Genomic DNA, 14964 nt, shown 5'->3' with positions numbered 1-14964 from the left:
TACTTTTCCTTTTGACTTAGAAAGAATATGAAAACTGCATGCAATTCTAATTATTTCAAACATTTAAATAGCATATGATAACCTCATGATGTAATACAAGATACTGGAAGAACATGAAACACAGTTTATCTAGAGCATATTTACAAAGGGGAAAGGTAGTTTTGTTACTTTATTTTTAAAAAAGAGAACTGTACTATTTACCATGGAAGCCTTATATTCACAATGACAGAGAATGTCTGTGTGTGTGTGTGTGTGTGTGTGTGAGAGAGAGAGAGAGAGAGAGAGAGAGAGAGAGAGAGAGAGAGAGAGAGAGAGAGTTTCTGGTAGGAGGGTCACATTCTTTGTATATATTTGTGTACATGTGCATATATATGTTTTGTTGAAGAATTTTTACTAAGAATGTTAGCAAACCTATTGTTCTAGAATCATAAAATACTTGATATTGGAACAGTGTACCTTTCATATCCTCTCATGATGAAAGAAGAATCAGGAATCCTTCTTAGACATAAATTTAGCTTGGGATTATACCTCCATTCTATTATGTATAAAAATCATCTGGGGGAATTAAGCACATTTCCCTGGCAAATCAGCTTTTATTTCAACAAAGAACAAATGCAAGAGTGATCTCATTCAGTTCTTCCAGCTACATGGACCCATGTTGCAGAACACATTATCATGGCAGGGTTCACTGTAAGCTGGGTGCCTTCTCCCTTCTTGGGAAAATCACTATGAAGTCAGAAGTGGAAATCTTCCTAGGGCTACAAATAGCAGAGTACTACATAGAATACCATCACATAGATTATTTGTTTAGCTAATGAGCTTATAAAGCTCAGTTGCAATCATAGTGATGGACAAATGAATACAAAAAAGCATTTTTAAAAAATGAAAGGCATGGATTTTCCCAAATTCAGTAAAAAGCAGACAGTTGTGAGCTCTGAATTGCAAGAGACAGTTAAGACACCTAGAAGCTTTTTGCAAACAGCTATAAAATGTAAAAACTGATCCTTGGTAAAAAGTGCATTTGTAACAATATATAATTTGTGTCTTATGTCTGTGAGAAAGAAAAAGTTTTTCTTTGTTCAAGTCTTCCAAAAATTTATGACTTTTCATTAGGATTTTCTTGTCTTATTCTTCGTAGACCCTGGAAAAGAAAAACAGATTTAGCTCTCTCAGTACATTGACTCTAACTGTCAGATGGAGTATGGCAAAACCCCATGAGTCCTCAAGGGTGGTCAGTGACAGATGCAATTTCAGGAGTGAACTTTCTTTCCTAGTGTCCAAATAGCCTTTTCTTTTAAGTCTTCTTACTGATATATGAGGTATGGTTTTAAAGGATTGTTGTTTTAACAAACATGCAGGGATCAGGGAGGGACCTTTGAATTCTTGGGTCTTTTTACACAAGTAGGCTCTTAATAAACACTTGCTAGCTTATAGATCAATTAATTAACCTGATATGTTATCTTGTCCAAATGTCTTCTCCTCTCCTTTTAAAGAATAGGAATCAAAGGACTAGAAAGGGGAAAGGACTTATCTAAAATGAATACTGTCTTTTTCAAAGTAGTCCCCTTGGGAACTCAAGACTCCTATTTTGATGGTTGTTGCAGCACACTACTCAGCCTTGACTCATAGAGCCATCATACTTGGTGACACAATTTTTTAAAATTGTGTTAATGGGGTAAACCTATCTCCTTTGAGAATGAATTGCATTACTGAAAAGAGATAAATTGCATGAATAAGATGTGTAGTTTGAATTCATAGATGAGGTAGATCTATCTCCATCACTAAGGCAGTGCAATTGAGGCTTTGCTTCAGGGCATCACAAAATAAAGAGTAAAATTTTAACACATGCACTGTTTTAGAAACTAATAAATTTGCTACCTAGTTAGCAAGAATAATTCATTAAAATTGTAGCTCCCATAACAGGTAGTTATTTTAGTAAGGACCATCTGTGAACTGCCATATTAACTTCCTACAAAACTGAATTTGTCCTAATTACTGTTTGATCCTGGTGTCCTGTTTGCCTCAGGATCTTAATTGCTAGTTATAGTTGCTATATAGAGGCCCATATGACATGAAGGCAAGTAATAGGTTCTTGAGCCAGATCTCAGAGGGGAATGAATATGTAACCCAAGCAGTGACATTCTCACAGTCTTCCATGACAATGCCTTTGAAGGTGATAGTACTCATGTAGAGGATGAGTTCTGGTCTGTTTGAGATTCAGTTACAGGATTTTAGACTTAGACCTCAAGAAATAATCTAGGACCACAGTGAGAAGGTCTTCTTTCATAGCCCCAAAAAGTTGCTGCTATGGGGTCAAAACGAAGTGTAGAATTTACAGAAACCCTGGAATTGCTACTGCTGTAGATGGGCATCACCCCTAGGAATGGAGAAGACAAGCACTGTCACCTTTGAGCTAGAACTTTTTGAAAGTGGTTAAAATTTATAACAAATAAATTTGGATTTGATGGCAAGAATATATTCTGGTTAAGAAAATAATTGTAGTATTCAAATAATTTATCTGGAAAGCTTAATTAGAGCTAGAGAGATGTGCACATACACAGTGTTTTTGCATTATGTAGGTATGCATACATGTGTGTTTATATGTATAAATACAATTCCTATCTATATTGACTTGCTCATAGGATCACATGATTACACTGATTATATACTTAAAGCTAGAAAGGATCATAGTCCAACCCTCCCAATTTTACTGTTGAAGAAACTTGCCTGTGGTTACATAGGCAGTAAGTGGCAGGACTGGGATTTGAACCAAGGCCCTGTAATTTTGCATCCAAGAGCCTATTGAATAGCTTTAAGATCTATTTTAATGTGTAAATTTTGTGAGGACTCTAGATTCTTACAGGACTTGGCACATCATCTTCTTCTCTCTTTACTATTTTGGTTCCAGTTGATATAACAGAAGATTATAGACAACACAATGATATGCAAAAAGCCCTGGGCTGAGAGTTGACAGACCTCTTGTAAAATGAAGGAGTAAAATTAATGGTCTGCACACAATAGACAATTTAACAAATGATTTGATTTGAATTAATGAGATCTTTGAGAGTCAGTGTGATTTAGCTGCATATCAGAATCAGCAAGACCTGGTTTCTAGTAACCTTTCTGATAAATACTGGTTGTGTGATCTTGGGTGAGTCACTGCACCTATCAATGTTTCCAGGTAAACATTTCACACTATTAGTTGCTGTCATGAATGGAGAGTTTTCTCACTAAAAGGAAACTCTATTAATAATATCAGAAGTCTGGATTACCCTCTTCTTCCCCTAATGAAATCTTTGGCCCAGATAAGGAGGAAGAGAAGAATGGGGGGGGGGTGGGACTTTACTGAGGCATCAAAGCAAATCAGAAACATACTTAGTAGCCCCTAAAAGATGATAGAAAGGTAAAGCTTTTTTTTGTTGTTGATTTGGCTGTTGTGAGAATTGAGGGGAGGACAAATCATGAAAATGACTTCTCCTGGCTTAGGTAGGGAAAAGCCCAGAAAAGAAAGCTTTATTCCCATCAGGTTTCCAGAAAATACTCTTACTGTCAGTATTTGCTATTTTGAACTAATGCAGACTGAGCAATTTTGAGGGAGAATATGTAAGCCTAAGTATTGGCACTGTGCTCAAGTCTGTGTCTTTTGGAATGACCTTCTGCACATAATGGAGTATTTGGGTAGGGAGTCTCTTCTAATTGAGGCTAGAAATAAGCCTCAGGCCTTTGGACCCTCATTGCAGGTGGGGGCAAAGTGATCATTGAGTGCTCCACTGAGGCAGTTTTATGCAGGTGGCCAATTATAAAGTCTCCTATGTGCAAAGGAACATTTGCTCCACATATGTCTCATACACCTCCTTCTTCCCTCCTTTCTGCTTCCCAACTCCAGACTGACCCCTGTCATGGGTAAAGCTAATCCAAATGGGATGACTTGTGGTTATTATGGGCACTTGGCCTCATCTGTCTTTGTTTCCTCATTTGCAAGATGAGAAGCCTAATACTTGTAACATGTCCACAGTATTTCTGGGAGGCTCAAATGGAACAACATACATGAAGTTCTTTGTAATCCTTAATGAGCTATATATGTGTCAATTGCCTACTACTACCATAGCAATAGTATTATAGATCATGGAATAATAGACTGTCAGAATTAGAAGAAAGTTATCATTTAGTGAGTCAAGTTCAAATACTTCCCCCTTGGCATAACCTTCTCTATAGCATCACCTAATCTTTTCAGCTTTATCTCATGTTACTCTCATCTATATACTTTCTGCTTCAATCAAGCTGGATCTCTGTCTTCATTTTTCAGCTTTGGTGCATTTTTTCATTCTTTTCCTTATACCTGAATATCCTGTTGCTTTGTTTTTGTCTGTTGAATATGGCTTCAGATCTAAATTAAGTCACTTAAGTATTATGAATCTCAGTTTTCATATCTATAATGGGGGACAGTATGGGAAACATGTAATAATATATCCAAAATGTATTGCTGAGGTTAAATATTCTACAAATATGAGCTAAATGTTACTTCATATAAATACTTTAAAGACCAGTTCAAATGCAACCACCTTTAGTGAAGACCTTTTTCTTCAGACTTTACATAGCACTCTGTCCTGCAGTTTTCTGATACACTTATGTATGTGATTTTGTTTATTTTTGACTACTAGTCTATGACTTCCAGGAAAGCAGAGACCCTGTTTAATGTAAATTTTATATCTCTGCCAGAACCTAGCCTAGGACAGGTATCTATAAAAAATTCTATTGAATGAATGAACCATCTAATCCAATTCTCTCATTTTACAGATGTGGAAACTGAGACCAAGACTCATCCAAGGATCCCTGAGCTCTTTAAATGCAAAACTGCTCTTTCCCTTACACAGGGCTCCTATTAGAAACTCACCTGCGTTTCTCATTCCATGCATTGTACCACTTGATAAATCTCTTTGTGCTCTGAAGTTTGGGATGTAGGCAGTGTTCTTGTCCCCGGTACCGTGACATGCTCTTGGTGGTGATGCTGTAATAGAATTTGGGAAAATAGCTTGTATTTGAGGTTAGTCCTTTACCCTCTTCCCCCCCCCCCCCCAGCACCTGCCTGAGGCGGGTAAGGTCAAGTCTCTGGGAAATGCTGAATAATGAGAGTTCATTCATTAGAATGTGCTAGCTGGCTACCAGCTATTGTTCTGCCTTCAGTGGAGCTGGAGAGGAAATAGGCAAAGAATTGCAGTAGGTAGGAGGCAGGCAGGGTAGATCCAAGCTCTCCCTTTTAGTACAGTAAAGGGACATTGTGGGAACAGTAAATATATGTGGAAAGGAAAATTCTGCTTTGCATCGCTGAGACATTAATAAGTTTTAGTGAAGTCTAAAATCATTCTGTGAGTCATTTTGACTCTAGAAATTTTATTTCACCTTGCAAAAAGTATATAATAGATGAACTTTGAAATGAACTAGCTTTCTGATAAACTTTGTATCAGCAAAGGTTCAGCTATAACTTGTAGACTCCAAAAGTCTCAATGGAATCACCCTGTAGTATGAGCAAGTCCTGTACTTGACTGGAGGACCTCTCTCCCCCACCCCCATCTGCTGTATTTTCTCCTTTCCAGAAGTCTTTTGCCTGTGACAGGTCTGTAAAGATATCAATGTGCTACCTTGTAGGAAAGTCATTAACCAAATCACGGGAAAGAACCTAATAGAACATCTTGTTCAAGTTGATATTAGATAATACTTCTTATGATCTACTCCCCACATTACCCATTCAGGTACCCTTGTACCTCTTCAACAGTGATAACACCTTACTTGGTTACCCAACGAAAGACTTAAGGAAAATCATAAAAGCTAAGTAATGCTGAATCTAGGTGGGAATTTTTGCAAGACCCCAGATTACTCAACTCTACCATAATTGGATTTAATTAGTCACTCAGTAAACCTGTAACATTTCATGACTCTAGGTTCTAAGGGGAATCACTTGTCATTGACAGTGATAAATAGCAAAGAACTGTTTATATGCAAGTAGGATAAACATCAAGGAAATCCATTAGTGTTTATAAAAATTTAGTCTGGTAGAAGAGAAAGGACTAAGAAGTTATGCACATTAAAAAAAAGTACTTTTTGCTCCTTCAAATGGTTAAGTAAGGAGCACCCTGAAACATTTAAGATAGGACTCAATTTATAGAACTGATTTTACCTGTGTTTTTATCAGTGCTGTCTTTTTGGCTGAAATGGAGAAATGTATGCATTAGGAGTTATCAGTGGAGCAGAAATAATAATGGCAATCATTGGTTTTATAAAATGAGTCACCAAAATTCTGTTTCAAATAGGATCCTTGAAGGAAAGTTTAAATGTTGGGTTTGTGAACCTTGAAAAATAATCCTAAATGTTCAGAATTGTGGTGATAACTGCCGTATTTTTTTTGTAGCTCAGAACTTCTGAACTGCATTTTTCTGGAAAGACCTTGGGGTTTATATTTGGCCTAATATCAACAGTGATGTTCTTTAATATTTGAGATTAAGCAGAAGTGACATATTTGATTACATTTCAAACTTTCCACCTGCTAACTGAGGAGAAGGAGCAGTTGCTTCAAACCAATAATGGCTTCCTCCTGGGAAGAAGCATTCAGTTAGTCCCATCTGACTTCTGAGGAGGCAAGAAGGTTAATAGGATTATAGATTTAGAGTTGGAAGGAACCCTAGAGGCCATTAAATTTAGCCTCCTTATTTTACAGCTGAGGAAACTGAGGCTAAGTGATGTGCCCAATTATCTGAGGCAGGATTTTACTCAAGTCATCCAGATTCTAAGTCTAGTCCTGTAATCATTTTGCTACATAGTTATCACAGGTTTAGAAGTTCATATTCTGGGCTTGGATGAAAGTATGTAATTCTAGAAAACTGGAGATTTGCACTGCCCCTAAAACTTGCCCATCTGAGTGGCATCACTATACTTCAGTGTCTGCATCAGTAAAGTAGGGATAAAATTAGCACCTATAAAATCTATTATACTAAGTTGCTGTGAGGATAAAATAATGTTTACATATTTACTTGTATAGACATGTATATATGTTTGCATAGACATAAAATGCACATGTCCACATAAAGGCATAGCTTTGTAGGTATATACATAGATACTTATATGTATATGTATATATGTATTTGTGTATATATAGCTGTCTATTTATGTGCATATGTTTAATATAAGAGGTAGCAGCGGTGTAGCAGAAAGAAAGCTGGCCTCGGAGCCAGAAAGACTTGAATCCAAGTACCATCTCAGAAATATAATATTTGTATCATAGGATCAACACCACATCTGAGTCAGAAGACAATGGTTTCAAACCCTAACTCTGCTACTTGCTAATTTGGTGATGATGAGAAGTAACTCTGCCTCCCTAGACCTCAATTTTCTCATCTGTAAAATTGGAGAGTTGGAATGAATGATTTCTAAGGTCCTGCCTAGCTCTGTCATCACCATAGATAATAGATCTCTTATCTATTGCTCATTTCCTCCCACTAACCCAGGTCTAAGGCCTCAAAGAATCATTGAGTTCTGCTACATGACCTGCACATTGGTCATAACCAACCCAAAGAATAATGCATGAATTTTGATCTGAACAAGGAATTGTTTCCTAACTGCTGAAATATTTTTCATTTAATGGAGCAGAAATCATAGTGGTAATTATTCACTCATAAAATGAGTCCTATGGGTTATCTTACAACCATATATCAGATTCCTACTAAATACCAAATACTGTGCTAGGATCTGGGAAAACAAAGACAAAAAATCTCCCCACCCTGAAACAAACCAAAAAACCAAAACCAAAACCCAACCCAATTCCTGTCCTCAAGAAATTTGTGCACTAGAATTGAGTTTCCCTCCCAGAGGGCACTTCCAGAATCCATAAAAAAAATTTCATTCCATGCAAAACATTCTGGGAAATATGTTCATTTATTGTATGACCTTCACAATGACTTCTAAAGCACCTAGTCTTATGTGGTTAAAATATTATCTTAGTACAGAGTTAGATACAGAGAAAACAATGTCCAATCCTTATAATCTATTCAAATCTTAAGAAAAATAACTACCACAAGTTTATCATGCTTTACAGCCTACAAAGCATTTGTGTATTACATGCATACAACTTTACACACACACAGTGTGTGTGTGTGTGTGTGTGTGTGTGTGTGTGTGCATCTTAAAAATCTAGATAGTGTCTGGACCAGTAATATGAGCTAACCAGTTCTACTAATATAGGTTGTCACCTTCTTTGCAAGTCATTGTCTTAGAGAAATGCTTAGGGCAATAAGACTAATTCACATGAAGCATCAATGACCTACACAAAGTAGAACATGGTAAATGATGTCCAACAGAGAGCAGGTGCTGTAGAAGCAAATTGAGAGGAGAAGGGGTCATGTAAATTGTGAAGGTCTGGAAAGTCTCAACTGGATTTGGAATCAAGAGAGACCTGGATTTGAATCCTAGCCTCTTATCCTTAGTTAATATATGAAACTGGGCAAGTCTCGTCCCCTCTCTTGACTTCAGATTCCTCTTCTGTGAAGGAAAAGACTGCTAAGTAAGTTGGCAGTTAAGTGGAGCAGTGGTTAGAGTGACAGACCTGGGGTTAGGAATACCTGAGTTCAAATCCAGAATCAGATCCTTAGCAGCTATGTGACCTTGGGCAAATTACTTAATCTTGTTTGTCTCAGGTTCCTCATCTGTAAAATGAACTGGAGAAGGAAATGACTAACCACTCCAGTATTTTTGTCAAGAAAATCTCAAATAGCGCCACAAAGAGTAGGATACAACTGAAGTGACTGAACAACTACAAAGGTCAAAGGTTCAGTTCTAAATTCAATGACCTTAACTTAAGCCATAAAAATGTGGAGAGAATATTCCAGGAAAGTGGAAACAACAACAAATAGAGTAAAACAAGCACAAATTTTGTTTAGAGGACAGTGATCAATTAGTTCAGTGGGTAGGACGAAGTTTTGTTATTGAAACAGAAGGTATTTTGGATAGTTTCATTTATTTTGTTGGGAGAGAGTTTCAGTATTCATGAACACATTGCTTTCTTACTTGTTACCTCATTTATATTCTCTAGTTGTTTCCTCTGTGTTTATCTTGTATCCCCATTCAAAGCTCACATTCTGAGGGCAGTAATATGGACTTTTTGGTACTATGTACTTTGGTAGTCAATGACATTAATTGTAAGGAACTATTATTTCCTTCAGTTGCGTTAGCCTTACCTCTCTTCTAATTTCTCATGGGCAGGGATCATGAGCATTAAACTTTAGGCTAGAAGATAAAGGTTTAAGTAACGAATAGAGCTCATTAGAATTTTGAATGGGAAGGGATCTTAGGGATCACCTGGTTCACATCCTTCATTTTTCTCCTGAGGAAACTGAAGCTTGGAGAGTGATTTTCCCAGGGTCGCCCAGCTAGCAAGTAGCAGAATTTGGATTTAGACAAGGTCCTGTGACTTGATATACTGAAATCTTTGTAGTTCAACATGCTATTCTAACTTTGGCAGCTGTGTGACTTTGGGGCAATTTTCTTAGGCTCTCTAACAGTCATCTGTAAAATGAGGGAGTTTGGATATGATGATCTAGGCTCTGGTATTTTGCAATCCTGTAATTTCTTTTACTATCCACAGTGCCACAGTCTCCAGTACCAGAAATAAATACCTGTTGAATTTCTTTCTTGGCCCATAATTTGAAGAACAGAACTGTTCTAGGGATTCTTATATCCTTGCTTCCTTTATCCAAGTTTTAAATGGAGAAGCAGCATGGCAGGTTGGAATCTGAACTTGAGTTAGAAGGTCTAGATTGGAAGACAGTTACACTGGGTAAGTGGCTTTACTTATCTCTGAGATTCAGTTTTTCCTCATCTGCAATATTAACAAAATTTTCTCTATTCTCATCAGAGGACTTGTGAGGAAGTTTTCAACTTCAAGGAGCTATTGGTGCCTTTGATCATGACCTCTATGACTTTGTAATTGGCCTTTAAGAGAGGCTGTTGCCAAACTATTCATTAAGTTGGTTCCCATGATGAGTCTTTCAAGACTTAGCTGGTCCTTCGAGGACAGTTTCATTGTTAGTTCATCACTGGCCTCTACTTGAAATTTTTCCAGCAAGGCTGAATTGTTAGCTCCACTGGTATAATTTTGGAGGACCCAGGATCACTTCCAGGAGCAATCAAAGGAAGACTTTCAATCATGAGCATTAGATATCTTCACAGGTCTGAGAATTGAAATCATGCAAATCTATAAGAACTCAATTGTCTCTTAAAAAGTTTTTTTTTTAAAAAAATGTTCTTAAATCTCTTTCAGATTTGTGGAACTACCTCCAAGAGTGACTTGGAAAGGCATACATAACTTGGCTTGCACTTCGTTCTCATAGCCTTTCCTGGAGGGTTCTGGTTCTGTTTTGAGTGGTCACAACTTATTATTAAACAAACCACTAGGCTCTTTACTCCACTTTGATGTGAAGAGGACTTAGCTCATCTCCCTTCCTGAATCTCTTCAAGGAACAATGAAGTGTGTGAAAGTCAGTTTGTTGCTACCTAAACCTAATTAACTGGAGTGTATGGGAATGTATGGGATTGGAAATTCTGTTTATTTGAATTTTTTGATTCATTCAAATATAGCCAGGAAACATTTTGTTGTTAAAAATATCTCTAGAATTTATTAGATCTCCTTCTTGCCTATATAAGTAGAGTCTATTGAACATGATTCTTTATTTAATAGGATTGCAGTCCCCCCCCCCACCTGCAGGGTTATTATTCTGATCAGCAATTTTTTCTGTCAAAATTATCGCTAAAAATTTGCTGTTTATATTAATTTTTTGAAATAATCTTATATCATAATTTACATTTGAAAGAAGAGTACAGGAAAACACAGCAAAATGACGGGACCATCTCATCTCCCTCCAAAATCCAGCTCATTCACCCATTCTTTTTATTCATTCATCAAAACTTTATTTAGGGGTTACTCTGAACAAGGCATTGTTCATCAAGGATGCTTTTAAACTGAGATTCTATTGCCTCTAATGCCCCAACTTTTAGCTTCTGAAGTATAAGTGAAAACACCAGTGTGGCCTTTTGAAATGCTGGGGAGTCAAGTGAACTAACATTTCCATTGTAAAGGTAGAAGCACTTACAAGACTCCACCTTAAGTCAAATTCTTGGTTTTTAATTTTATGCTACCAGATTTGAAGAAAGTAACATCTTGAATCCATTCCTTTTTTCCTCTAAGTTATTTAGTTCTTCAGTTCCAAGACAAAGCCCAGTTAGGAGCTTTTCTGGGCATTTTCTTTGGGCTGGTATAGGAGTAAAGAGAAGGAGGTGGGGGTGGGGAGAAATAGCTTAAGCAGGGTGATATTTTGAGTTTCCCCAAATTCACTCATACATTTTGAATCCCAAGTTATGAATACTTGCTGTAATGATTTCACAAACCTTTTGGGGTCCATCATAAACCTGACTGAGCTGGAAAATGCCTATCCAGACTGGGAATAAAGTAAGACCTGTTTCTGGGGTGAAAGAAGGGGTGACTGGTTAGTGGCAAATATTTGTTCTACATTGCCAAGGACTCCCTTCTTGGCCAAGAGTTGACTAATGGGGAAATAGTTGTTTTGGCCCCAAGTGGTTAATTTGAAAGAGAAGAGCAAGGAAACTTTGTGTTCTTTCAGTCTGCCCCAGTTTTTAAAATATTTTCAGCATTCCCAACATGTACAGAGACAGCTCTATCGAATGTTATCCTGAGCAAGGGATTGTGCCACAGGAGCTACAGATGCATTCCTTAGGGAAGCATATATTTTGCAGCTGATTAGTAGGAACTAGTCTAAAAGTAAATTTGAATCAGTTGTAGAAAATTGAATTCCTCTGAAGACATTTTCTGATATTAAAAAGATCTCTGTGAAGTATGGGAAAACTTAAGTGATTAAATGTAAAGTAAAATAAGCATAATCAGGAGAACAATATACACAATGATTATAACAATGGAAATGGGTGGTGGTGGTGGTGGAAATAACTACAAAAAGTAAACTAATGAAACTAAATGGTATGAAATTCTAAAAATCAAGTTTGGTCCCAAAGAAGAAAACTTTTTTCTTTGAAAAAAAATACATTTTCTATTGCACCCCCCCCCCCCATGGTAGTGTTGAGAGGACTAAGGCTATGGAACACTGAATAGACTGTCTGTTATTGGTGGTTAGTTTTGCTAAACTGTTTTCTCTCCATTTTTCCCAGTTTCTCTGTCTCTCTGTCTCTGTCTCTTTCTGTCTGTCTGTCTCTCTCTTTTTGTCCACCTCTTTCTCATTCTTTGTTAAAAGAAGTGATGATCTGGGGAGAGGAGGGAGAATGATGTATTTAAGCAATGAAGGTAATATAAAGACAAAAATATCAATATTTTTAAATGTCTGTATAAAGGGAAGGAGAGCCTATGAATGAATTATCATATTTTCTTTGAATTCTTATTCCAGTGTGTTTAAACACTGCATCTACTTTTGACTTCAGGAAAAATAGTCTTTTTATTGGGAACTTGGATGTGATGCTCTACTTCGAGACCAAATATTTAAAATATTTATCTTTCAAGGGTTCCATCCAAACTCTAGAAATATTGTCATGTAACAAAATGCAGTTTCTTTTAGTCTGGTGTTGTAGCTCGTTTGAAATGCTGGTGCTTAACACACTTGCCTACAGTTTGTGCTTGGACAAGAATGAAAAAGCATGAAAACATGCTCTTACAGCCATTTCAGATAGACATAGAGCTTGGTTATTGGGTTAGACAAAAATGAGGACAAGATAAAATTGCAAAGGTGAGACTCACATAACCATCTTCTCTTCACAGTGAGGGTACTTTGGTTTCATCTCCAGTTTCTTGACATCGCTGTATCTTATCTTTGGTCCTTTTCTGGAGCATTTGCATTTTGACCCTGCAGGAGAGTGCTTGTTAAGTTCGGAGTTTCTTACCTGCAGGCAGTTCCGCCAAAACATGAATGCAAGGAGAAGATGAACATAGATTAGCCCACCTCCCTCCCCGTCCCCCTTTTCCTTTCTCTTCTCCAGACTCACTGTCCAACAATTGTCTCCGGAGCTTGGGAGAAATTAAGACACAAAACTTGGCCAAAGTCACCCTTCATAAACCGACATTTAAATAACCTGAAATTCACATTTTCATTCTTTTCTCATCACCTATACTTATTTAAGCCCCAGAATGAAGGCAGGGTAAGCCGAGGGGTCCATCTCAGGGAACACCCGAATGTCCATCCTCGCCCCCCCTCCACCCCCGTCCAAACCTGCTTACAAATCCTCACTCTCTCCAAAGCTCAAGGACGTGTGTGTGTGCGTGTGTGCGTGTGTGCGTGTGTGTGTGCGTGTGTGTGTGTGTGTGTGTGTGTGTGTGTGTGTGGTCCCAGACTCCCGGGACTCACCCTCCACCCCGACGCAGCACAGCACAAGGAGCAGCAGGAGCAGCAGTCCCGTCAGGAGCTTCATAACCAGAGCTCAGGTGTCTCTAGGGAGATGATGGGAGGATCTCGCTGCCCGCTACTCTTCCTAGGCGCGCCTGCTCCGGAGCGCTGCGGCCGGCAGCTTCGGGGGAGAGGCGCGGGGCTCTAGTGCTCCGGTGCCCTGGGCAGGTTCGACCCCGGCGCGTCTGTTCCGCGGCTCTCGCTGGCTCTCGCTTCTCCAGAGCTCCGCTCTCCTCTTTTAAACAGCTCCCGCTGCCCTCACAGCGAACTCATTAATATGCAGAACAACTCTGACTCAGAGCAATTTCTCAACATGGTTGGGGGGGGGGGGGGGAAGAGGGAGGAGACCTTCCCAGCCTTGTCTGATCACACGGACTGTTTGGGTCCAGAATACAAACAGCCCCCGAATCATGTCATTTCTCAGTCACCCCGGCCCTTCTTTTGGAGGGCTGCTGGTGGAGGAGTGGGAGAGCACAGCCCGGGGATGGAGGTTAACTCTGTCGTCCTTTGGACTTGTGTCACTGACCGCTGAGCCGGGCTTCCTACGCTGTCCGCGCTGGAGGCTGTTTATATGTAACCACTTCTTTATTAGGCTCCCGACTGGGTCTGCCTGTGAGGGTTCCCGGGGTCAGCGGACTGACCTGGGCTGCTTCCCACAGCTGGACAGACCCAGCCAGTCTTAGTGGAGTGAGCCATCCCTGTCTGGGGAAGAGGTGAGGCTTCACCTGTTGGGAAATGACTGGGATTTTCAAAAACTCCAGTTGACCCAGGCTATGAATCAAGAGCTAACTTCATCTGAGACTGAATGAGGGAATTATCCCTTCTAAATAGATCTTTGGCTCCGGGCTGCAAAGGGTGGAAAGCTAGCATGGCACAAGGGGAAGGAACAGTACTGGACCCTAGAGTCTCAAATTGCATTCAAATCCCCTCTCTGCCTCTTTCTATCAGTGGGATATTAAGCAAGGCTTCATTTCTCTGAGTACCTCATCTATGAAAGGAGTAAATTGGACTAGGTGACCCTTAAGGTCTCTTCCAGTTCTAAAAATGCTTGTGTTTGACTTTTTTTTTTAATTGAAGATTGACTTTGTGACCAATTTAATTTTCTGGAGAGAAATTACTTTAATTTTCAATGATTTTATTTTCTTGCTTTCTTGAATTTGGTAGTTCATAGTTGCATCTTCAATTGTGAATTTGGTGATTCTGAGCACACCTTTTTCTTTTCCTTCTCTCCTGGAGGAGTAGTGATCTTGGAGTTACTTTGTTGGAAGGAGGGACCCTTGAGCTGAATACAATTAGGACCTGATGGAGGGGGTTAAAAGAAGAGAATCTGAGCCCTGAAAGCTCACAGACAGGTGGAAGTCTAGAAGAAATGTTTCTCTAGCACCCACTTAGCCTGAGGCAGTACGCCCATCTCCCCCCAGATGTACAAACAAACACAGCTGCTCTAAGCAGAAGCATATTATGAAAGGAATGGACATGCCTTCTTAAAGACAAGGTACTAGCTTCGGCAGAGGGTATG

The 14964-nt window shown here is 38.9% G+C and overlaps 1 protein-coding gene across 1 annotated transcript; it reads right to left on the bottom strand.

Annotated features, from left to right (window-relative positions):
- Window positions 1–239: 239 nt before the first annotated feature.
- CXCL14 (C-X-C motif chemokine ligand 14) lies at window positions 240–13639 on the bottom strand. Its single transcript, XM_074213509.1, has 4 exons — window positions 13407–13639; window positions 12803–12908; window positions 4895–5008; window positions 240–1141 (listed from the first exon to the last, which is right to left on the bottom strand). Exons 1-4 carry the CDS (start codon window positions 13468–13470, stop codon window positions 1126–1128), a joined length of 300 nt encoding a protein of 99 aa, XP_074069610.1. The 5' UTR covers window positions 13471–13639; the 3' UTR covers window positions 240–1125.
- Between the last annotated feature and the right edge of the window lie 1325 nt (window positions 13640–14964).

The sequence above is a fragment of the Macrotis lagotis genome, chromosome 1, assembly GCF_037893015.1.
Source record: "Macrotis lagotis isolate mMagLag1 chromosome 1, bilby.v1.9.chrom.fasta, whole genome shotgun sequence".
NCBI lineage: Eukaryota > Metazoa > Chordata > Mammalia > Peramelemorphia > Peramelidae > Macrotis > Macrotis lagotis.
Note: the sequence above shows the minus strand (reverse complement) of the source record. Positions and strands in the feature narration are given on the sequence as shown.